At 39.8% G+C, this 24,116-nt stretch overlaps 1 protein-coding gene across 2 annotated transcripts; it reads right to left on the bottom strand.

The window, feature by feature from the left end:
* Nucleotides 1–2,294: 2,294 nt before the first annotated feature.
* On the bottom strand, nucleotides 2,295–22,682 carry GABPB1 (GA binding protein transcription factor subunit beta 1). Of its 2 annotated transcripts, none has more exons than XM_084293787.1 (9): nucleotides 22,564–22,682; nucleotides 16,200–16,307; nucleotides 15,182–15,349; nucleotides 14,514–14,708; nucleotides 14,064–14,175; nucleotides 13,590–13,703; nucleotides 9,907–10,092; nucleotides 8,929–9,044; nucleotides 2,295–4,016 (listed from the first exon to the last, which is right to left on the bottom strand). In XM_084293787.1, the coding sequence occupies exons 2-9, from the start codon at nucleotides 16,305–16,307 to the stop codon at nucleotides 3,864–3,866; spliced, it is 1,152 nt and encodes a 383-aa protein (XP_084149913.1). In that variant the 5' UTR covers nucleotides 22,564–22,682; the 3' UTR covers nucleotides 2,295–3,863. The 2 variants fall into 2 exon arrangements, with proteins under 2 accessions (XP_084149913.1, XP_084149914.1); XM_084293788.1 differs by lacking the exon at nucleotides 22,564–22,682 and adding an exon at nucleotides 16,668–16,766.
* Nucleotides 22,683–24,116: the final 1,434 nt, after the last annotated feature.

Genomic DNA, 24,116 nt, shown 5'->3' with positions numbered 1-24,116 from the left:
AAGGAAAGGCAATACAGTTGTTACCAGTTCCAGAGCTGCAATACAAAGCAGTGATGCTCTTTATGGAAATTCCGTCCTTCCAGATCAGACCAGGTTATACTGCAGAGTTACACTCCTCCACTGGTATCACCTTAGACTGCTGAGCTGGGAAAACACATCACCTTTGCACATTGTGCTTGCTTCTCTCACATATGATACGCATAAGCACTGGGATATGACCTTATATTTCCAGAATTCCTCCAAGTCCTCCACCTGGATTGTTCTCAGTTTGGAAGAATGGCCACAGAGTCCCCCCTTGTTCCAGTTTTAGGGACTGAAAACACATCCTGACCTGTGTTGGCAGCACAACTTTTGATACTATTCAATGTTGAGCGCTAGCCGTCTTCATAAGAAGGAACTCACTCTACACTGATACCAAGCAGTCCTGGGAGAAAAGAGAAGTAGAACTTAAAGATCTTAATGGTCTAAATGGACCAAACACCAGAAATAGAAATTGTTACGTAAGATAACATATGCTTGCTTTATTTTTGCTATTCCTGGAGCTCCTGCTCACAGCAGGCCACTGTTGGAACAGGATACCAGGCTAGGCAGCCCCTTAGTCTGGTACATTGCAGCAGTTTCTCTGTTCTCATGATACAAGAGGAAACTGGCTGTCAGAGAAGCTTTGACTTTCTGCCTCGTGTACTACAATGCATTTGGAACCCTTACATTATTCTAATAAAGTAGTTACTGTTTCCTCCACAGTGTACTTTCTACAGAACAGTGTGAAAACCATTCCTAGTTTCTGCTGCGATTAGATATTTGAGAAAGAACTGTTTCAGAGATACAAAGATACTCTGATACACACACAGATTAATATATGAAATAAAAAAATAAATTGATAAAAAAGGCAGTGAAAGAAGAGTGCAAGAAGAGCACACAGCAACATATCATATGCATATTCATTTGCTTTATCTCACATTTCCCTGGAAACATCAAGAAAAAGTTAACAAGATTCCCCCAGTACTTATTATGAATTTAGGAACCTCTCTTGACTTTACTGTAAATGCTATCAGACGGGAACAAATAAAGTGAGAAGGGGCTGGCCTGACCAAGTCAAAAAGAACTCAGTTCTCAAAAACTCTGACTATAGCTCATTACAAGCAACTAATACATTATTTTAAATAGGAAGCATGCCTGTTCAAAGAAAGCTGGCAGCTAATTACATTTTTGATTTCAGTTTGGAACAGCAAATAAGAAGCAATAATTTCAACAATGCTTTCAGAGCTGAACTGCACAATAAATATACCACATGACATATATCTTACGTCTTTTGCTCAAAGCTGATAGTTTGACCAGGTTGGTCTTTCGTTCTGTACAGAAGAGAACAAACAGCAGGTCCTGTTTGGAAATAGAACAAAATAGGTAATAACGCATTACAGGTAGGGTAAATATTACTAGAGATAAATGTATTTTTGTTTTAGCTACCCTGCGCTTGGAATGATTTTGTTACAGACCATGAGGAATAGAATATTTGCTCACAGGAAGCAGAACGAACAGAAAAGGTTCTCTTCATTGTTTGCTACAAAGGTCCGTGGGAAATTCTCCATTTGGACATGACCATTACCACTATCACCACTCAGTCTAACGCTGAAGTTCTTATCGTTATTAAGAGTTCACACAGATTAAAGTGTTGTTAAGTTTGCGGGATGTGAAGACACAAATGTTATTTCGATCACAGAATAATTCAGTTGGAGAAATGCCTAACCAGCACATTTAACTTGACTATTTTTTTCCTGCTTTTGCTAGTGACATAATGGATGATTTTTAAGAAAACCCTAAAATACACTAAGTTTCCAATTAGTCACTGCAGAAGGCTTGCTTCAAGTACTAGGACAAACTGAGTACTACTGTATACTTGGAAAATAATCTAAAAATCAGCACCATAGATTTTCATTACTATCATCTCTTGATTATTTTCAGGTCCTACTTTACCAGTTTGGATCATATTTGCCAACTTTATATCAATATTAGGATTTTTTCCTAACTAACAATTCTACAAGCTCACATCCAAGTTTGAAGGAGGAAGATTGATGTTGTTTTGTATAATGTGATTCTGTGTCCATTCTTCCCTCTTACCTTTGTGGGATTTTCTCGGCCTAACACTGTTTTTTCATATTCTTCTGACACATCTGCCTCACACATCAGTTTTGACCTTCCAGTGCAGATAAAAACAATTGAAATGGAATCGATTCTACACTATATATATGTGGAAAAGATATTTAATTGTAAAATAGAAAAAGTAGGCCAGAGTACAGTTTTAAGGGTAATTCTTCTGTATACAGTATAGATAAACTAGACTTTTTGCTTAAGTTTATATAAACAATTCCATAAAAGCAGTGAAACATGGAACAACAAAGCAAAGCACAAATAGTTTTATCTTACAAAAAAGGAATCTGCACAGTAGTTCAAAATGTATGTAACACAGCACTGAACAATCTTAAGGCAGCTCAGTCTAAGCACAGGACTAGAAGCCAGGAACTCCTGAGACCCATTCCCAGGTCTACCACAGATTCATGTGGTCTTGGGCCAATTGTTTAACACTCCCTGTGTTGCGCTTATACCAGTTATAAAATTGAGACAACAACACTCACTTACCTGCCTCAGGCAGTATAGTAAGGGTTCTTTAAAAGATTTTACAATGCTCTGAAGATGTTATATTTTATATAAATCTTAAGTATAATATATCACTGCACAGACACACACAAACACAGTATCACAGTGAAGAACAATGATGCCAGGTAAGAGCAGCATCACTACAACAAAAAATTCCTTGTCCAATTGCATAATTAAAATGGAAGAGTCTGTTTAGAAAATGCATCAATGAAATAATTTCAAGGCTATTGGGGAAAACAGATCAATAGAATATTCTAAAAGAACTATACTCTTTGTGTTCCAATGGAGACACTCTTTTCTACTCATTTACTGAACTTTAAAATGTTTGTATGTGAAAACTGTAAGACACAAGTTTCAATGCCTCCACTATCAAATTTTGCCTGTTATATAAATTGGGATTTTCCGTTTTGTTTTGATTACAAATTACATTCTTTCAAGAAATATACCATCCACAATAAAACTGGCTGCTAGCTTACTTCAAATGACCTATAGGCTAAACATTTTTCTCATAATTTTTCCTCATCTTTGCTGAAAAATACTTATGCTAGATGTATGTGTAGAAATTATAAAAACATGCAGCATATGTACAAACTGAAAAGTTTAAAAAATATTAGCTTCATATACATGTAAATCTACTTGGATATATTTGAAATTAAATATAAAAATTTCACCGCCTAAAAAAAAAAACCCAAAAAACGGTTTTCAGAGAATCTGAGACAACTACTTAAAGCTGTACAAAGATTTCCACCTGGAAATGACTTATTCAGAGAAGTTTAAGTTGTTACCATGTAGAAATAACTGTTAATTCATTTTGTCACATAATTCATTTTCAAGTTGTCAGCTTAAATCAACATCACCCTTAAAACTGTTCTGTTTTTCAGAAGTTAGATTCATACTAAAATCAAAAATTTCACAAAAACATTGGCTTCTCATGTTTCTGGATCCCTTCAAAAAGATTTATCAACTTATTTTGAAACTGTAAAAAAAACAACTATTTACAGTATTTCATTTTAAATACTTTTCACAATTTCTAAATTCAGAATTTTTATGTTACAAGAAATTCATCAGAGCTCACGGCTTAAGTCCAGTTATCAACTTGTAGCATCTTCTCTATCATGTAATCCTGTGTCTGTACCTATACAGTGTACAGTTCAAGATTGTACTGCAGGTTTTTGAAAGTAACAGGCTTTGCAGTATGTTCTCTTTTATTAAACAGCTTCTTTATTAGTCTGGAGGCGGTTCATTGCCTCTAACTTCTGCCGATAGGCCTCTGCTTCTTGCTCTTTCTTTAGAAGCTGCTGACGATATTTTTGTGCTTCTCTGTTTGCCTCATCCAGCTGCTTCTGAAGAGTTTCTCTTTCCTATTAAAAACAGAACCAGCAATATTTTGTCAAATATGTATTAAATGCAAGTTAAAATGGCAAATACTTTTTCTTTACATGCAGGTTAAGTGTTAGGGCATCACATCGAAATTGTTCAGTTTGTATTTGGTCAAACCTGTATGAATACTGCTCAGTAAATCAGGCATGAATCTTGACAATTTCTCACAGTAAGACTTGAAGTCTAAATATAGTACAACTAAGTTTCTTTAGCTGCAGAGATAACAAGCAAGTCTTCAAAGAAAAATGGTGCAGCACAAAAACACATAGTGATCAAATACTAACATGACATTTTCCCAATGATTCAATTCCCTGTGATTTTTTTTTTTAAATCGACTTCTAATAAGAATGGAATCCAGTCTAACAGGACTGTCAATTTCCATTGTATTTCTAATCAGATAGTACTGTCTGTTACAAAAACTGATAACTACCAGCAGTGTGCACTGGAAAGTGACAGCTACTCACTAACTGGAATATATACATACTTGGTTTCTTAAATGAAGTGATTTAAGTGATTGATACCATGCAATGCAGACGTATAACAACACCCCCAAGGACACTGCAGATTTATGAATTAACAGGTGTTTAGTGAGGTAAGATTTTTGAACCCAAGAGGACTAACTTATGCATCATTCTGCGTACAAATTATATGGGGATGGCTATAACATAGCTTCCAAGCAAAATAATATGGAAAATGCCACTTCCTATGAAGCTTCCACAGGAACTAAGGAGAATGTATTTCTATGTGCAGTGACGCTGATACTATAATTTTGTTTGATGCTGTACTGAGCCTAATTGGAAAAGCAATTTGCTTGGAAAAACAGTTTTGTTTTGATCTTCAACCAAATACTACTTTATTAAAGTAAGTGTATCATATTTTATGAGTAAGGTAATATTTGATTTCACATCATTTTTTCCACTGTAGCTGAAGTAGCGACAGGAGGGAGGCTGTCAGAGAAGGAATCCATTTCCCAGAAAAACAAAACTATCAAAAACTGAGACCCAGCAAAAGTTGCCTTTTCACCTTATCCCCATCTCAGCAGTTCAGCATCACATTCCCACTTAATACCTCAAACAGTTGTTCAACATTTCTCCCCCCACCCCCAGAACATCAACCCTATTCTTCACCTCTTTGATACACTCACGTATTTTCATGATCAGAGCCTGAAAATACAAAATACTCTGCCTCCCTTCTACTTGCTACTGTTCTCAGTACTTGTCACAGCCACATTTAGCAGTCACATGCTGTGCTGAATGTGCTGAAATACACTGACATAGATGATCTGATCATTGCTAACAGCAGCATCTGTATATCAAAAACAACAGGTGAAGGAGCAGTGTTATTAACGAGTTTAGAACGACTAGCTATAAAACAGAACAGTGCTAACTCCATAAATGAAACCTGATTTTATACTTTACACAAGGTTTTAAGAGCTAAAAGACACTAGCGTTCATGGGTTTGCTTCATTTGAAGCATATGCTCAAAATGAGAGTTCATCTGATCTTGTTGCTTATTTGAAAAGGATGTTCAGCCTCCATCTCTGAGAATTTGGATTATGCTTTTTAAGTAACATTATAAATGGCCAATCCATGTAGCTACTAGACTGACCAGTGCCAAGTGCTAAGGCAAAATGAACAGCGGAGCCTACATCTCACAAAGGATCTGAAATACATCAGTGTTGTTCCAACACCAGTCAAACCAAAATATATTGCTATTTCTGTAATTATCAATGTAATTTAAGCAGAGCCATATTAAGCTTACATAATACAGCCTTGTGGAGTACTAAGTTGGGGAAAAATTGCTACAGACAGTTCTTAAAGTAGCAGTCAAAACAGTGGATCCTGCTACACATGCAAAGTGGGCCTTCCCCCGTGTGGGCACTGAGCTCTGGCATAATCTGAGCTGAGCGTTATCTATCTCACAAATTTGTCATGCAATTAAACGTCCTACTGTCGAGAAGCAGAGCTGGTCTATTGGGCTGCAGAAGGGTGAGAACCAGCAGCAGCTCATTAGCCAGAGGCTCTGCAGCACATTACAAAAAATAAGACACTATCACTACTGCAGAGCACATGCAGACTGCAAGCACTCATGGGCAGAGATCAAACTCAGAACAACTCTTGTGAGCACTTTCCACAGAAGGGAGAAATAGAGATGTACAGCCACACTGGGTGTAAGCACATTAAGAAAAGAATGGACAAAAGGAGAAAAAAATAAGTCTCAGTGGCAGAGAAGGTAAGATAAAACTGGTAACCATCAGGCAGACTAGCAACTCAAAGCATGTAGATTTGTCTGAGAACTAACACATGTAGTTTTCATACAGACCTAGTCTTTATGTAAGCAGAATAAGCTGAAGAACTGGGGCCAAATACACTAACTAGGCAGCGGACCAACGACTCTGGAGGAACATTACAGACCTACTGTGGACTGAACAGTGAAAACTGGTTCCTTAACTTTGTTATCTAAGATTAAGGAGGACTATAACTGGGGTCTTAATTTCAACAAAACTAGAAAACGTTCTTAGGGTGCTCTTCAGAACACAAGAGAAAATGTTTCAATTCTCTAAAATCCTTTTCTACCATATAAAAGCTTATACAGATGAAAATCAGGTTAGAGAAGTTTGAGTGCTCTTAAGGAATCTTCCATTTTATAAGGGAATTTTCTTTATTACATACAACTTTCCTCAACAGTCTACATATTGAAGATAGAGGCACCCATAATTAAAATATAATTAAAATAACTAAGCTAAGCAGGAAAAAACAGGAATATGAATTCATTAATATAATTCATTTGCAATCATTATTATTTTTTTTTTTTTAGTCTAATTGTCCTGGTTGTTTCTAAAGCATGTCACCTTTCCAACATGCAACAAGACAGTAACATGCAAGAATGAAAATACAATTCACTGTATGTTAATGAATTATGCATGAAAATGAAAAACAGACCATCTGCATGACAGTGTTTTTTTGCTGCCATCATATGTTTAATTAAACATCACGAAGCTTAGAAAGACTGCTATCCCTCTTGAAAACGAGCTGCAATGATTGAATTTAACAGACAAATGAGACAGTCAAAAAACATCACTACGGTATTAATTATTCAAAATACTTTCACAAGAAGGTTTGTCACCTCACATGAGTGGGAGTTCAACTTAGATTTTCAAACTACAATTAACTGTTCATACACTGAGTTTAAAGCATCTAAAGACAGCACTCTTTGCCTTGAATCAAGTCTTTATAATGAAATAAAGGAATCACCAATGAGGCAGAGAAACCTACAGTAATAAAGGTTTTCCACTTCAAAAAAAAAAATATTTTGAAGTGGGAGGGGGTCCCACTCCCTCCATATCCAGATATGGACTTCTACTATGATAAACTTGGAAGCGAACTGACTTCCCATGTACTTCCTTAATGCCTCAGTTACCAAAGACAGGGAGCACCACACCAAGGCTCTGGAAGTGAACTGGCCTCTATACAGGGACAGAGGTCTGTATGTATACTTCCAGTTGTATAATCAGGGAGGAGGTCAGTCATCAAAACTAGCACTTAAAGGAAACAAGTAGAGTCCTTCATTTTCACCAATGAGTTTTAAAATTCTATAAAAGTATTTTAAATATCTAATTGAAGTTGGCAGTCCCCTTAAAGAATTATTTGTATCATTATACCCATTACCTGTAACTAGGAACAGGTCAATTTATTCCTTAACCAATCTGGATGTTTTTTTCCCCTTTACCTAACAATTATTATTTAAGGAAAGGTAATTTCCTGTAGCAATAATTCAGGCAGATGTTTAAAAGTGTGAACAAAAAAAAAGTTTTTATTGTAACAGTCATACAATTTTAAAAAATGCAGCAAGAAAATTTTAACTGTCATGATAATCTGTAATGACCACAAAGCTGCAAAGGCCGTAAGTATTTGATATGACAACTTAAGGACAGAGAAAGTCAATGATGAAAGGTGGTAATTATTGTTACTAGACATGGACAAGGCATAGCACACACTGTACAATAAATAATATTCAGTTGCGCACAAATTGTTATCCAATAATGTGAACAGAAGTCAGAGAATACAACCTTTGATAAATGAAGTAGCATGGAATTGACAAAATAAGAACTCACAGCCTCGTCAAGCCTGACAGCAATTTTCATAAACTTTTGACCAAAACTAGTCAGCACAGTTAGAATTAACAGAAAAGGGGATTAGATGGTTGACCTACTGTTGTAATATTAAAAAAAAAGCTATGGTTTTAAATTGAGCAGCTGTATCTATTTGTCATATATGAAAAGCCCTCTTAATGTTGATAGGTCATCTGTGTTGTAATTTCAAAAAACATTATGATGCAAAGATATGTAATAGAAAACTGCTCCAGAATTAAAAAGGAAAAAAAAAAAGAAAGATAAAAATTGACAAACCCAGAATCTTACTGTTTCATATTGCCATTAACAGTTATCTAGTTATCATGAATGGAAAGGAAACGTTGCTAAGAATGATCTCTCAATCAGGACAAGCATATGGTCATAAAACACAGATGAGGGGACAGTATTCTCATTCACTGCTATCACGTCAAGTTACGTGATAATATATTATCATTATCTAGTTTTAAAAACTAGCTAGTGATCTTAGAGGGGAAAAAACTGTTAAGCTACCAAAAACTTCAACGAATGTCATTTTCATGTGCTGGACCAGAGGATGAAGCAAAGGGCACTCCTATATTCTTTTTACAACAACCTTGTAACAGATAAATTCCAGTAACAGGGCAGACTGAACAAGTTATTGTATCACACTCTTCATTCTTCTGTTACACAGAAACATAGCTTTAAAACAACACCAAAAAGCACAACCACATATTCAGTGCTGCACACTCTGGTTAATACACATCACGTAAGAGACTCCTTACTTCTATTTCTGCAGACTCCACACGATTTTCAACAATCTCAATGCACTGTCTCTTGACTGGCGGTTCTTCACTTATCACAGTTTCTTCAGCAATATCTGTTGCTGGAACTGTTAATACTGAAAACATATTTGTACATATAAATACACTTTACTTCAAACAATATTTGCGCAATATAAAACTCAGATAATTTTATTAACAGCAGTAAAATGCGAAGTGTTTCCCTTAAAAAAATGCAACTCTATACAAGTGCATTATATGGCCAGCTCTACAAAAGTGACTTACAATGCCAGTGCAGAGAAAACATATTAACAGCTTTAGCTATTCATATGCTGCTGAAGAACGCTTTCTCACAACTAGGTGTACTTGTTCATATACATGGTGGACCAAATCATTTGTCTCCAATGTACAACTCTTCAAGCTTTGTACTTGGAATCCTCATTAAAAAAAAAAAAAAAAAAAGAGCAATCATTTTTGCCTAAATAGCACTCACTGGCAGAGTATCTTGGAAAAAAAAAAAAAAAAAAAAAAAAAAAAAAAAAAAAAAAAAAAACATCCAGAACACACGCTTGCCACAAAATATCACTTGTTACACTAACAGCTTCCACAAACAAAGTTGATACCGCCTAAGAGGGACAATTTTTGCCATCCTGGCTTCACTGGTTCTGAGACTGCCCTTCCAAAACCTCAAACTTACTGAGGGCAAAGCAAGCAGTTACCACTTTGCCCCTGTATATCTCATTTCTTATCCATACAGTTTAGTAATTCTTTCGTTCTTTCTCTTAATGCAGAAGCTCAGCTGACACATGGCAACTCACTGAACTGCTATAGCTCATGTGTCTGAGCCTTTTGCAGTGAAATAATTCAAAAATGTATTCAAATTAATTACCACACAAAAATTTCCAAGCTATTTGCATCTAACAACTTATTACTATAAGTAAAATGGATTCTCAAGTTCAAACTGTGCAAGTTTTCACCTACCTTGCTGTCCATCTGGCATGGTCACGATGATTGGCTGCCCTATTCCACTGGTTGGAATTGAATGCAGATTACCAAGCTGAATGCCATCTGTAACTATAGTAATAACTTGCTGACCTCCAGAACTGACAACTTGCTGAATAGCACCATCCACAGATTCTGCAGTCACAACTTCTTCTGTCGCCACAACTATCAACAGATTAGCAAAGGAACTAGGTCAATTTATAAGTTAAGCTTTATGATTTCAAATGCATTTTGCTAAAGCCAAGGAAGAATTTCTTCCATGTCATTTCAAAGGTGATCCTCCCGACAATTAAAGCATGACTCCATATTATGTCATTAATGTAAAACTTTCACCAGGCCCACATAAAGCATTAACATTTTGAAATACATATGCAATTCTGTTCTGTTTTACCTTGATCAGAATAATCTATTTGTATTTGGTATGTTTCTTAATATACATATCCCACACAAAAAAGACTACTTGGGCCCAGTGTTAATATGGCATCAAGAGTTGTTTTAAGAACACAAATATTTTTTGCAATGTACACAAGTTGGACTACGTTATAATGACAGCAAAATTAAAAAAAAAAGAAAAAACACCACTGAAAAGCACAACTAATCCTCAACCAGTGTCTTGCTAGGTGTGTCTCAGGACTCAGACCTGACTTCTGTACCTACCAAAAGGGTCTTCAGGACATAACATGCTGACTGACTTCTAGACAACCTTAAAGTTTAGTTTGTACAACATGGGTCCTTCAACCATGACTATTACTTTAATTATTATACAAAGTGTGAAACAGGACTAAAGGAAAAGTTCCAGAGAGCTGACATTTTTATACCTTAGGAAAACAATAAAACTAAAATGTAAAATAAACATTCTATGTAAGTAACTTTATAAAGAAAAAAAAATCCCAGCTCAAGTATTTCAAATTCTGACCCAATAATGAGTATATGGCAGTGAACTCTCATGGTTCTTTTACCTTACATCTATAAATTAAGATAAAGACTGCATTCAGAACAATGGCACATACCACAGCTCGCACTACACACCGTAACTGAGGCCTTACACTACCACCCTGATTTTTTAAAGCAACACGATACTGAGACAAAGAGCAAGATCACTAGGAGCACAATCAAAGAATCTCAAGCACATTAATTCTGTATTTTATTTTCAATTTGTGAGGTAAAAGCAAAGCCTTTGATTTAAATAATAGACATTAGAGGGCTTCCTATCTACAGAGATGGAATTAAACCCCTATAGGCTGTGTTGTGATGCTTGAGATGAGAGAAGGTAGATAAAACCCTGAAGCTTTCATCTTTTGAATTAATTACAATACAACATACACACAGTCACTCTGTAGTTCAAATGACTGCAGTCATTGCCCTCTGAAGATCTTTATGTTCAGAGATTACTGTCCTATAGCACTGCTTAAATATCCAGTGTGTTTGTTCCATAAACCAAAACAGTAAGTTGTACATGTACAAGTGGTACTGTACTGAACCTGATTTGGTTTCCAAGTAAGGACACCAAAGAGACTACTGTGACAAAAAATTCCAAGTTGCAACTAGCCGCTGTGGCAAACAGCTCTGATCTTTCAGTTTCAAACTCAACACTGGGCTTTCAGTTCTGGAAGGAAACATTAGGACTTCTGCATGAGACCTTGGAATAAAAACCTTTGAGATTGTCTGAAAACGTATTTATGGGAGTATTTTTCTTTCACATAAATAAAGTCCTTATTCTTTCCTCACTCTCCTTTTTATTTAAATCCCTATAAACCCTAGTTGTCACACAATTTCATAAGATAAAGGAAAGTTTAAGTAATTTAAAACAGAAGCACTGATATATTCAAAAATTTCTAAATTAACGTCTGTTTTCTTCTTCTGCAGCGTGCACAGTGGAGAACTCCTGCACACATGACGAGATACGCCTCATTCCACTACAGCACACCAAATACTGCAATCCAAATATACAACTTAAGCCAGGCACTTCCCTGAATTTTCTCCACTGAGATCTCCATGCACACATTATGAATCATATTAGCACATAACATTCAACTTCTCGTATGCACTTCACATGACTAAAAACTAAAACAAGCATGGTTATACTCAGCTACAATGAGAAGCATATTTCTTTCTTTGATTTTACAAAATTAGTGTTTTTAACTGTAAGCCATGAGGAACTAGAGGGAAGAGATCAGAGTACAGTTCACCTGGAAGGGAGAGAAAAAAAATCTAGAAAGAAACAACACAAAAGGTAGAACCTAAATGCTCTATCCAAGCTTATACAACCTTAAATACAGGAGGCTAATTAAAAGCCAAAACCAGAATTTTCACCTCTACAATTTTAGGGAGTATAAGTGGATTTTTTTATTTATTTATTTTTTTAACAAGATGACCACAACAAAGAGGGTACATGGGCTTTGAGGTTTGTTTTTTGTGTGTGTACATGTATGTTGGGTTTCTTTTTTTCACTTGAACACACTTACTCTTGATGCACAGTAATAAAAAGCTGCTTTTGTATTCTTTATGCTTTATAAGCTGTTAAAGAGGTAAGATTCCAGGAAACCATTTACTGACTGTGAGATGCTGCAAGACTGCCCATACATCTGCATAAAAATCAAAGTAGAAGAACTGAAATACACAGGAGGGTTAGGTATGACAGATGTCGCATTACTGAAGGTGAGAAGCTACTGCATTCAAGTTTGAAGCGTATTTCTTCCTGCCTGTCATCTCCTGCCTACACTCTAAGAATGTTTTATCTTCAGTGGTTTGCTGACATGTAATGTCAGTTACACTAGGCAACTGCAAGGGTAGGGCCATGAAACATGAGAACACTCAGCTACCAAAGTCTATCTGCTACCAAGTTCTGAGTACACATCTAATACTGTGTAATCCTATGCAATCCTTTCTCTCAAGTTTCTCTCTCCTACAATTGCATCTGAGTTTCATTGAAATATATGAATAGATTGAAAACATCGTCAGCTTTTTCTGTAATGAAAGACATCACATTTTGGTTTTGAATCATCCACTTCACTTGCAATATATAAATGTCATAGAATAGTATAGCTGCACTTAGACACTGCTCTAAGAGTTAGTAGAGCTGGACTAAGCAGAAATTCTGCAGGACTTCAAAATACTTGGAAGTGACAACTCAGATACATGTTGGGATGCAGCTGTCATGCCAGCAAGTCTGGGAGTCCTTCCCCCTCCAGTAAAAGCTTTGTCCTTAAGAACGACATCTACCGCAGAGCTGAATTCTCTGAGAATTAAGAACCAAAGATTTTGGCCTCACAAAGCATCTCATTGGGGGCCATTTCCCATAACGCAGCAGAAAGAAGCATCCAAAGGAAGCAATCTCAAACCAAATGCAACTAGACCACACATAGACAAAGATGTGACTTCAATCTCCTGAATCACGCTCGCTTTCAGCAAGAATGAACGTTAGTAGTATTAGGCCAACAAATTTCTGACCAGCTGTGGTCAGAAGTCTTATTAAGCAATAGCTGTACACATGTATCTACCAATCTGTTGAGTGAAAGAAAAGGAAAGCTTTTGTTAACATTGGAAAAAAAAAAAAAAAAGTCCTCTCACTTCTGCATGAACTATATCTCAAAAATCCCCAGTTATGTACTTTGTTTTAGTTTATTAAGGAAGTTAAGTTGATAGCAACATGGCTTTCTAACCTGGTGTTTCTGAAGAATTAGACAACGGTGCTGATGCTTCCGCTAAAGCTGCTAACGTGGCTAACACCGACGTTGATGAATTTCCAAACTGCACAGCAGACACTCCTGTCTCATCTAGAAGGAGGAAAAAAAAGTTAGTTGATATTTATTTTAAACAGCCAATGAAATCCCTTTTACATTTTTATTGTACTCAAGTTTCTAATACACACTGTTCTCAACAACTTTCTGCTAACCACAGTGCTATTCTGAAAGCACGTTTGTGAAATAAGTACAACTGATAGAAGAACTGTCTCTACAGAGATAAACTAAGTACTTAGGTATTTACAACACATAAGAAACACAGAAAAGGAATATGAAGTACTCTATAATTACCATTAATTTTCCTAAAGCCTTTTCACTAAATGTAAAATCCTAGTTATCCTACAGGCAACTAAATACCCGTTCCACCTGATGTATTTGCAGAAGATACCAGACCTGTTAGGTTCACCACCCCTCCAGGTCCAATGATGAACTGCGGTGTTGCTGCATGTATTGTCACAGTATCCGGACTCTCTGGATTCGTATTGATTTGGTTCTGCATTGCAATCTAGGAGACAGAGGTAGTAATATCATTCCAACTGCAGATACAAAGAATTATTTACCTTTTAAGAACGAGAATAATTGAATATTGCACACAAAAAGGGAGGATCTCCCTAGTTACATCCATGCAGTAAACACATACAGAGTCACATCCTGTGCTCTGCTAAAAGCACATGAGAAACATTTTTTGGCTGAAATCTAAAGACAAGAAGCATGTTGTTAAGTATGTTAATATTGGCAATATGGCAATAAGTTAAATTTTACAGCTATATTAAAAGCTTTGCTGATCACACGTGAACAAGTACTTTGCTGTAAATTCCCTTACCATCATGAATTAAAAGTTACCTGTAATATTTCAGCAAGGTCTTCATTTCCATTGTCTATTGCAATGTCTAATGCAGTTTTGCAAAATTTACTCTGAGCATGAACATCCGCTCCATACTTTATTAAGAGCTCTACAACTTCTTGGTGGTTATGTTCAGTAGCCCAGTGAAGTGCAGTCATTTTGAGCATGTCCTTTGCATTGACATCGGCACCGTGCTACAAACAAGAACATTGTGTAAGCTATGTCACCAGAAGTACATGAATTAAATAATGCTACTCATGAAACAAAGCCCAAAATTGTCTCTCCCTAGCAGTAGTGTCCTGTTGCCTTTCAAGAAAACAGGAAAATGTATAAGGTCTTCAATTTAAGTGCCACAAGTTATTTACCTCAAAGGACTGAAGACTCCCCAAAACATAACCTTCCTTGGTTCTAAAAGCTGTTACTCACACAGTACCAAGTTAGCAAGGAGTCTTTTTTTGGAATAGCAATAAATATTTCAACTGAAATCGTGATATTTTAATTAATATTGAAATAAATTACAACTGGATAGGAAAACAAAGCTCCCAATACATACAGTGTAAATACTCACAATGTTTTGATGTTAGTTTCACAACTAAAAGGAAATCACACATTTTATCATAAACCACTGTAATATCTCTGGCTCGGACATTGTTTCTGCAGTTTTTACCTTAAGTAAGACTTCTACTATGCTTGCATGGCCTTCTGATGCTGCCATATGTAATGGAGTTCTGTCCACTTTTGTTCTGGCATCACGACTTACACCTGCTCGCAGCAACACTTCTGTCGTTGAGTAGTGTCCATACTGTGCTGCTAGATGAAGTGGAGATGTTCCCAACTGTAATTTAACAGAAAAAGTGGACTTTTAACAGATGCCAGTATGAAGTATTTCTTCTTATTCTGGAGCTATCAAACTCGGGTGTTAGGCCACCTCTTCAAATTACCTTCCCTTGCAGCCACAAGGAAAGAAGCTATCGGGGCTTTCACGGAGTATAAAGAAGAAAAAAAAGTTTAACTTTTTTTCAGTAATCACAACACACTAGAAACAGATCACTATTTTAAATTTCTTCCTGTCTTTTTAAGGTGTGAGGTTTCAAAGGGCCTAACCCTGTTTTTAGTGTTGATCAACACACCGTAATGTTCAAAGGGACCTCTGGAAGTCATCTAACTCCAATCTCCTGCTCAAAACAGACTCGTCAGTTAGGTGACAATGTAGATTAAAGTTCTTAAGGGGTTGCAAATACCCTGAAATTTTAGATACCTAACTTAGTCTCCCTACACAACCTACTTAACACATAGGCACCTCAGAGCACCTGTATCAGGAAACTCTCAAGTGCATGTATTAGGCACTGGGGCTGCTCTCTTAATTCAGAACTCTTGCTATACTAAGCATACAAACACTGTAACTAGGAGGATGTTTGCTACTTCCCTCATTAACCACTCCAAAGTTCATTTTAACAGCCATCAAAAGGAACTTTTTCACAGACTGTTACAAAATTTAGGAGAAGATCAAACCATATGAAGAAACAACAAAGTTTAATTTTGAATTAGACATCGGATGATGTGACCGCATGATTTCAGAAAGAAAACTCCCAAGGCCAGCACTATAAATGCTTATCTATAATAATCCTGTTTTCTTTTTCAGGTAAGAAACAGAATTTACTGAACAATGCAAAAGCTTTCATTACCCAATCTGTGGTAAAAGGCGCTCCATTTGCCATCAAAATGCGAACTTCATCATCTTGTCCTGCTCGTGCAGCTTCTAGAAGTTTCTTTCCCAAATCTACTAGTGACATCTAGTGAAGGACATAAAGGAACACAAAGAAAAAAATATATACATAACATTAATACTGTTTTAAGCACACAAATATGGCTGTAATGTTTTTAATGACTATTTCTGAACTACTCTGAAAGTTCAAGAACTTTAAAGTTCAAACTTAAAAGTTGGTATTCTAGCCATGACAATGAACTTGCTTGACTGCAAGAAGCAGACTGATTCTAGAATTACTGTTGTCAGTCAAACAGAACTGACACTGGAGTGAAGACTTCCATATTACAATGCTATAACCATAGTGGTCTCAAAGTTACATCAAAGTAAAGTTAAACTGGACTAGATGAATATTTCTTAAAAGAAAATGTCTTTCAGAAGCTCTCACCTAATACTGCAGCCTTCTGTAGCTTTGTTGAGCTTTCAAAAGGTACCGAGTCAGAGACACAACGTCACATGTCCAAAGACACTACCTTCACGCACCCAAAAAGCCTATATACATCTAAGAAATACAACTATGCAAATGTATTTAGATGGATAACAATACAGCACCTTTCTGGCACCTTGCCCACAACTACCATTCATTTTGTACAACCTAAGATAATTTCTGTATTCCTAGATAGAGTACAAAGCAACAGGCACGTATTTTTGTGCTATCTGCATGAGGCACACAGACTAAGATATCTCCCTGAAAACAAACGTTCAAACATTACTACCTCCATCAGATGTCTACAGCTACTAAAAACATGCGAAGTGCTAAGTTTGTAGACTTCAGATACTGGCTGGAAAACCTTCATGTCATTTTTAGGTAATCTCCCTTTTTTTTTTTTTTTAAAAAAAAAAAAAAAAAGTAAAAGATGTGTAATTTAGAGCATGTAAAATTATATGTAAACAAGACACCTATCTACATTCCTATTGCATCAAAGATTTAAACCCACTCTGCTTCACACTTGCTATTAAATATGCTCAATAATAAAATTTGGAACTAAATCGTAACTCATGCTACTAACCAAAATATATTACTAAATGTTCAGTCCTGTATCTATGCTTTCCACTACCAGGATGTCAAGAACAGAATTACTTTCATCAATTTGCTTTCCAGTCACAACTAAGAGTTAAGCCTGGATGACTAATAATGGCAGTCACAAGGCCATGCAGCCCATCTCCTGTGCAGAGTGCCAGTTCAGAAAGAAACCCCAACAGGATCATTTTTAATCTCTTTTTTTAAGCCTATACTTCTATCACAAAACCACCTTATTTAGAAAGTTCTCTGCACCTGGGTCAACTGGCAAACTCTGCGTGGCGTGTTGCTAACTGAGCTGAAAGTTACTGATTTTAGAAGGAACAAGAAAGCAGGAAGGGGGGGGAAATACTGCAAACGCAGAACTCCAGCATGTATCAGTAGAGCCACAAAGGGGAGTACAACTGACTGCTGGCACCAACATCCCTTCCACCAAGGTAATACTCCATTTATATCCATCCTTCTAGCATGCAAGCACATTTTGACTTAGCCAGCCAGAAAAGGAGAGAGGAGCAGGAAGGTGGCAAGGGCAGGCCAAATACAGACATTGGGAAAAGGAAGGAAAGGAGCAGCACGTGATCAGGTGCAGAGGAAGGGACAGCAGCTGGACCTCTGTCACGAAGAGAAAAAGGAAAAGAGAAACGGGAATAGGACAGAAACCTACTGTCCTGTTAAAGGGAGACACTAAGGGTAATGATACAAAACGGCAGGGCAGAGAGGATGTTTATCAAGTGCAGCAGTGAAGTAAAAGAGCAAAGTCCTCCCTCTATATGGCAACCTTTTTTTTTTTTTTTTTTTTTTTCCAGGGGTGGGAGGGATTGCAATTTAGGAAGGGGAAAAAAAGCGCGCACATAGACTTTTCTGATGGTCTAATACCATGTCAAGAGCCTCAGAAGTGAAAGAAAAGCTGTAACTTAACCCAAATTACTGAAGTTGGGAACTAATTCGGAAATACAATTTCATTTTGTTTTTAAATCTCAGTAGAGAAGAGGAACTAGTAAAGTCTCCTATGGGAAACACAGAACAACCTCAAGGTGCCTTCAGCCTTATCAGCTTATGCTTGATGTCTTTTAGACATAGATGAATTAAATTACTGCATGTACATTTAACAGCTACACCTATTGAGAACCCACTGACCCATCTATACTGGTAAAATAAGCTGCAAAGCTGTTATCAAAGCTCTATACAGCAAAAGCAAGCAGAAAAAAAAAATCAATTACATTGGCCTGCAAAAGAAAGAAACAAAGCGTTCAAACTAAGGAAAGGAAAAAGAGGCACCTAGAAGATCATACGTGATATTACCTCCACTACCACGTATTTTTTACATTAACTAACACTCTTCAGTTGATATAAAGTGTTTGTGTTTTAAACTAGCACAAAACATCACATCAGTTCACACATATTTGTGATGTAGAACTTTAATTTCAGTTATGATGACAAAATTTATTTCAGAAATGAAGTTAGAGAGCTTGAAAGCACGCTTGGGCCATCTAGTGGAAGAAAATGACAGAACTAGCAGAGCTGCACAGTTGGACTCAAAAATTAAAATCCCATTGTGCAGCAATAGCACGCTGCAGCAGTAAGCAATACCTCTCTGACAAACTACTTGGGCACCTTCAGCCACTATTAACCAAGCAATACCAGCATTCATGACATTTCTCGGGACAACCCCAAGCTGACTTGTTCTTGGCAGACCACTCCAGGGACCCATACCATAAGGTCAGCAACCCGTTAAGCCATAACCCCCCCCCCCCCCCCACTTTCCCCGAAGCTCTTTCAGTGCTAGTGCTGGGACATGCCAAGGGGCTGCAGTATCACAATTCCCTCCTGCCAGAAGAATCCTTCGGCTGCCCCCTTGAGACCACTTTGTGGCACTACAACAGCACAGCGATACTATCAAGGTTCTGTGTACAGCACAATAAAATATATTTTAAATCAAAATGAGATTTCCACTTCAAAGCAGCACTCTCAGGTAAGCAGCACTGCTGCTCCCTGCAGCAATACAAATCAGCTCTGCTGCACAGCGTCGGAGGGAGCTCTTCTGCAACCGGCATCTCCAGCCAGCCTGGGGAACACTTTTTAAAAGCAATCTTTCAGGCATCAGAAGCATCAGCGGCTCTGAAATAGTCTTGAGACTACTGGATTTATTCTTATGGCAATCCGAGTATGTTTTCAGGCTGGTAACAGCTCTCACACACTTGTGAACAGAGGAGGTTGCCTACCACGGGTTAAGGAGCCTCTGCTGGGTTGGGGCTTCTCAGCATTCACCACGTCCTGAACTTGCACACCGCGTTACTGCAGTGCATTCTGCTGAGTGCCGTTAGCCAGATGCCAGTTAACTGGTTATTAAATGTACATCGAGTTATTATTGCAATTTCACTTTGGTTCAAAAGGAAACCATACTGCTCTTCAGTATCTTAAAACTTAACTTAGAGGTGAGCTTTATACATTCTCTAAAGCTCTGATGTCATGTCATTTCAGAAGGGTACACAACAGCACCTGGCCTGGGCTTATGTGGAACTGCAGAAGGGCACACGGATTGGACTCTGTGGGGAGGGAAAGGAGCTGAAAAAACACACAGCCTGGGGTCCACACCACAGCCTGCAGACAACAGAGCAGTGGAGCTTGCAGTCCGAAGGAAGATTATTAAGGTTGGATAAAACACTGCAGCATCTTTCAGACCAGTGTCCTGTCCAGTGGGTGCCGGATCTGGCCTTTGCTCCCCTTCTGCCACTGTGGCACTGAGCATCAGTCAATCAAAATCAACAGGCACAAAACAAATAGTTGTTGCAGAACACCTGCTAACGTGGAGATATCCCAGCTGCTGGTGCACTTCTGGCAAGGCATGCTCCTCAGAGAGATGTGCATACACCAGAACAGCATGAGTGCAGCAGTGCAATTTACCAGAGTCAAGTGAATCAATATACTACGCATCTACGATGAGGATCTGTAATCACCTCTACAAACCCCAGGATAAGCGAAGATCTACAAAATGGTGAGAGGCCCCCCCTACTCAAGTGGCACACAGCAGGATTATACACAGAAGATTGCTTGAAACCCATCATCTCGGACATCCATTTACATCCAGAGAAAGAAAGTCCTTTTCAATAAGCCTTTTTCCTTCTCTTATTTCAAAAAAATTCAACCTCCTTCCCCAGACCTGACCTTCAGATATGGTTTTTACCCTCCTCATTTCAACATTGCACAGCACCTCAGAACTGAGAATAGCAATTTCTAATTTTATGCACCCACCCATGCAAAAAAAAAGATATTTTTAGAATACGAAGTTTAAACAGTTAGCAGTAACTATTTAAATCTTTAATCAAGCATTCAGTTTTGATCACTATTGGAATTGAACTAACAGGTCCAACTTGTTTTCTTCTCTATTTTTACACCAACAACCCGAGTGAACTCGGAACAACTCTTCTAATGCAACTTTTCACTTCAACTAGTTTTGTAACTTTTAAAGGAACTGAAAGGCATGCATTAAACCTAATTGTAGAATCAAATAATGCTTTGGGTTGGAAGGGACCTTAAAGATCACCTAATTCCAAGAAAGTATGCATTAATAGCAAAATGTTTTAATTTCAATGCTTTCAGCTTTCCTCTAGATTGTGCTGTGCTCATTAAATTCTCCCTCACTTGTTTAAACAGAAACATCCCCTTCATGTTGGACCACGTCAGCATGAGATGAAAAATATTTAAGAGAACAGATCAGAAAAGCAAACATGTAGCTGGATAACTTAGTGGTGAATGTATTCAAGCCTGTATTTATGCAGGTCCATATTCCAATTACATTCATAAATTAAATTAAATTAGTACCCAATAATCAATGTAATTCCATTAAACAATGCAAATGTTTTTTTTAAAAAGTCCTGCTCTTAAAAGGAAGAGCAAAGATTTGGCCCCTATTGGCAAAACGCAACATCTGCAGCATCAAAAAAAGATTATTATGCAACAAGGGTGAACCACTGGCACCAAGATTTGGGTTGGCACTGCCAACAAACTACAAAGCTTTCACAGATAGATTTGGCACTGGATAACAAGGAGGTTATATTACAGCAGGTATGATTGACATGCAGAACGTACGGGGTTGTGATGTTGCCTGTGAACCATAACACAACGTCAGAATCTACCTCACTCATCAAAACTGGAAAAAAAAAATACTTTGAAACAAAAATCACCAGTCTTTTTAATTAAAACAACATTTTTATTGTGAGGAGTCTTCCTTGACAATTTCTTACAAATGGGCTGAAAAAGAGGGCTTGTAAATAAACCGCTTTTAGGAAAGAATGTCGGTCAGGGGGGGAAGAGTCAAAACCTGGTGTACAGCGATCATTAGGGTCTGCCACGTATGTTCTTAACCTTACTCATAGCAGATTTCTGCACCCCTACAGGCACCTCATCCAAACAGCTTTTAACCTTATAAGCTCTTCAAAACCAACCGACAGTTCAAAAAAACCACTACGCCAAAGGCCTCCAATGGCTGCACTCGTAACTATCAGCACATTTACCATGCGGCGCTCGCCGTTAAATAAAATCCACCTTAGCAAACAGGCTGAAGGCCGCCACGCAGCCGCTTGTAGTTAAGGGCTGCGAATGAGGAAGCCTTCCTACGGCACCTTCCCGCAGCGTCCTATCGGACAGGCTGCTCCATGGAAAGCATTGGGATCACCGGGGAGAGCAGCGAGCCCCCACAGCAGCGAGCCTCACCCCACGCTACCCCACCACCACCTTCCCGAGGGGCTGGCGGAGCAGCTCCCCCCGGACCCCCTCCAGCTCCCAGCCCTCCCACGCAGCTCGGGGGCCCCCCGCCAGGCCGGGCCCGAGCCCCACGCGAGACCCGGGCCCACGGGGCCGAGCCGAGCCCCTCGCACAGCCTCAGCGCGGGCGGCCCCGGCCCCACGGCGGCCCCTGCCCCGCAGCAGGCCGCGGCCCGCCGAGGCCGAGGCCGAGGCCGAGGCCGAGGCCCGGTCCCGGGGCCCGGCCGCCGCCCGCGCCCCCCTCGCGGCGGGGTCCCCGGAAGGCCGGCCGGCCCGCCCGCTCTCCCCGACAGGAAATCCTGGCTGGGCTGGGCGCTGCGGAGGGAGCCGCGGCGCCGGGTTCCGGGGGAAGTGGAATTATTTTTTACCAGCGAAGAGATCGACTTCCACATCCGGTAACGGGGCCCTATACAAAGGCGCTGACTGACCTGGAAAAGCTTGAGCCGGCCCGGGAGAAGGGTGTTGGGGATCAAACGGGCCGCGGGGCCCGGGAGCCTTACCGTGCCGCCGGCCCGCCCGCCGCCGCCGCCGCAACACCCGGGGCCGCCGGAGGCCGCCGCTCATCGGCGCCCAAAAGCCCCACACAAAAGTCCCCGCTGCTGCCCGGCGGAAGGACACGGCGGCTGAGGGGCGGGGAGGGGCGCTGCGGCTCTCCGCGCTGCGCCCCCCCCCCGTTCTTCTTTCTCCGCCGCCGCCGCCGCCGGGCCGCGCCTCACCGTGAGGCGACCGAGCGGGCAGCGGCGGGAGGGGCGCGCGGCACTTACCCTGCGGCGGGCAGGGGGCTTTGACACCGGCACCGCCGCCCCGGCCGGAGCGGGGGGGGTGGGGGGGAAGCGGCGGAGGGATACGGCCTCGGTGCCGCCTGCCGCGCATGCGCGGCGGCACGGGGAAAGGCGGGGGGAAGCGGGCGGCGGGACGGAGCCGCCATGTTCCCGGCCCGCCGCGGGCGTGAAGGGGGCGGGGGGGGTGCACCGCCTCGCGGCCCCTCCTTGGGGCGAAAGGGGGGCTTCGTGGGGGTCGGGGAGGGTGGGTATGGTGAGAGTGGTAGTTCTGGAATAAGCCTGAGGCCTCGCTGGTCTGTCAGGCTGATCTGGGCTGGAGCCCCAGGCTCGCTGTGGAGGTGGTGTTGTGGGCCCTGAAACGCTTCTCCTAGGCTGGTTGGTGGTAACCCTGTTGGAAAGTGCTCACACTCAGGTTCTCACCAAAGCTATTACAGTGTAAAAATGGGGGACCATGGTAAAGTGGAGGTCCCATAATCTCTATCCTTCAGTCAAAGGCTATTGGTCATAAAACTCTCCTTGTTATTTTTGGAGCTAACTATATCTTCTAGATACTCTTCCTCAGATGCATATTTCTGTCAGTCTTTACAAACCCGTTAGTTTCTGCTCTTGAGTTATCTAGCACAGCTTTGGAGAAAGCGCAAATCAGCTTCCGAAGAGCAAACATCGCCTCATAGGTACCCCAGCCCTGGATCCTCACAGTGCTACCAGAGCAGATCTGCTCAGTACAAGAGAGAAAACCCCTTTCCTATATGAGGAGGCAGCCACCCACCTGGCCAGCACATTGGCAGGGCTTGCACTGTCACAGTCGGCCGGGCTCTGCCTGCTTTTTGCAGCTCTTTTTGAGTTAGGCTGCAGGCACGAATTCTCCACGTGCTTTCTGGAAACTCAGTTAATCCTTCTTTAAATGTTGTCACCTCACTCAAGGACCTGTTGACAATGTCATCCGGGCCAGTTTAGTTATTTTCCTAGGACTGGCAGCCAAAAGGGGGCACTAGAGAACGAGCCGAGACATTTTGGCGGGCTGTCGCATTTGTCATCGGCCCAGAAACCTGAAATCCAGCTTTCATCACATTTCTTTTCCAGTGTTGATAAGTGTTTTGTGTCTCAGGAAGCATTTATCTTACCATATCATTGGTTGTCATTTACACAGTCGCAGTAGATTGTGCAGAAAATGTCCTTACAGGCCTGCACCAAGGAGTGGGAATTCTCAGTGATCTTAGCTGCAGTACTACAAAAAGTGTAATGTACTACTGACAATCATTTACAGAGGT

Source organism: Netta rufina (genome assembly GCF_964035555.1).
Source record: "Netta rufina genome assembly, chromosome: 11".
Lineage (NCBI taxonomy): Eukaryota > Metazoa > Chordata > Aves > Anseriformes > Anatidae > Netta > Netta rufina.
The sequence above is the reverse complement of the archived record's forward strand: the minus strand, read 5'-3'. Positions and strand labels throughout refer to the sequence as shown.